Source organism: Cyprinodon variegatus, unplaced genomic scaffold (assembly GCF_000732505.1).
Source record: "Cyprinodon variegatus isolate N-32 unplaced genomic scaffold, C_variegatus-1.0 Scaffold126, whole genome shotgun sequence".
Classification (NCBI taxonomy): domain Eukaryota; kingdom Metazoa; phylum Chordata; class Actinopteri; order Cyprinodontiformes; family Cyprinodontidae; genus Cyprinodon; species Cyprinodon variegatus.
Genome location: NW_015150579.1, coordinates 323,129 through 324,897, shown reverse-complemented (window position 1 = coordinate 324,897; position 1,769 = coordinate 323,129). Strand labels below are relative to the sequence as shown.

Here is a 1,769-nt window from a genome sequence, read left to right as displayed (position 1 = left end):
CTACCTTGGCACGACACCGTAGCCTACGGTAATTTCACATTCTGCTTACTTTTTTCCATATAGTCAGAGAGACAAACTCAATCCTTTAGTCCTTCGTTTAGCTATACTGCGGTTGTTTACACTACGCCTTTACGCCAAAAATGGCGTCTTAGCAACAAATGTCACGTGACTGACGGAGACCGATTATACTGAAATAAAAAAAAAAAATTAGTTAACATTTTTTCACTTTTTCAGTGGCCCTAATCCTTTCCCATAGTTTTCCAATATGTTCTGCAGTAAAAAGAAATATTTCTCTGTTTGTTTCTGTTGATTTTTGTTGTCTATAGTCTGGATTCAAATGTTTCCATGAAAAAGAAAAACATATAAAATGTTTTCATGTTTCAAATGACAATTACCAGACCTTTGAACATAGGAGGGTGTTATACAAAAAGCCACTGTTTAATAATGTAGTTTTATTTGCTTCAGACTTGCAAACATTAATATATCTAAAGTTTTTTTTTCTCAGGAAACACCTGGATGTCAAAGTTTCCCTGCAGTATTGACTCCCGCACATGTTCAGCAGGTTTTTATCTTCAGTGGTGCCAAAGGTGAAGGGAGAGAGGAAGGGAGCGCCCTTTTCATAGAAAAAACAAACCGCGTTAACGCCAAAAAACCAGCATTTAACTGTAATTTACACGAATAAATATTGATTCTGACTCAGAGAGTCACAGAAAACCCAGAGACGTGCTGTAGAAGGACTCACTGAGAAGGAAGAGGAAACAGATGAAGGCAGAGGAGGAGGTCGTGTCCCCGCTACATAGATCAGCCGGGCTGTGTTCATCCTGGCGAACTTATCAGCTGGTAAAAATCTCCTTTTTGATCTTGTTTTTCAGTAGCAGAGAGACGCTTTGTTGAAACTGAGAGCTCTTGGGTAGAAGTTCAGGTCAGACTCCTCCTCCTCTGCCTTCCTGCTCCTCCTCTTCCTCCACTGCCTCATTCATTTTATTGACAGCATCTGGCTGTTGTCAGGTTAGCGGTTTACACCCACTGAAAACGATTGCATGGAGTGAGCTATCTTGTTTTTTAAATCATTACTTGGGATTAATTGCTTCTTGCTTAGCAGATGAATGACTACAAATCTGGGATAACTATTTTCTTAGTTTCTCCATGGATTTAAAATTAATTTTATTTATTTAGAACCAACACATGTCCTCACAAGACAGTAAATCACATCATACAGTCAGATGGGTTTAAAGATTGAGTCTATGATTGCATAGACTCATTGACTGACAGCAATCCCTCACATGTGGCATGCATGCAGCGATAGTGGACAGGAATAACTCACTTTTAACAGGAAGAAACCTCCATTAAAACCAGGTTTAGTGTGAGCAGCTTCTGCCAGGCAGACTGGGGGTTTAAGGAGAGAGAGAAATAGACAAACCAAGTAAACACAGGATGAAGCAGAATGATGGAAAGTGGTTTTTATATCCTCTAGCAGTTTAAGCAAATAGCATCATTACTAGAGATAACATACTATAACCTGAGCCATTCTATCTGCAAGCTTCCTTAATAGTAGACAAGGTGTCTGGTTTATAAACAAATAGGTTTAAGGTTCTGTTGTTTGGCCACTTTCATTTTGCTTTAAGTATACTGATTCACTCTCTAATCTAACCTCAAGTCTAAAACACTAAATGAAACCCTGTTTTCAGAGGGAAATCTTTTTTAATGTTATCCTGTCTTCAAACAGGTTCTTGTAGAACAATTTCTTAAATCATTTACAAAAGTTCAAC

General features: G+C 38.3%; 1 protein-coding gene across 1 annotated transcript in view; it reads right to left on the bottom strand.

The window, feature by feature from the left end:
* LOC107085486 (CDGSH iron-sulfur domain-containing protein 3, mitochondrial-like) overlaps positions 1-958 on the bottom strand; it is a 5,377-nt gene extending 4,419 nt beyond the window's left edge. The window contains exon 1 of the mRNA XM_015375814.1: positions 743-958. Coding sequence (XP_015231300.1) covers positions 743-820 — 78 coding nt within the window. The 5' untranslated portion in view covers positions 821-958. The remainder of the gene's footprint in view (positions 1-742) is intronic.
* Positions 959-1,769: the final 811 nt, after the last annotated feature.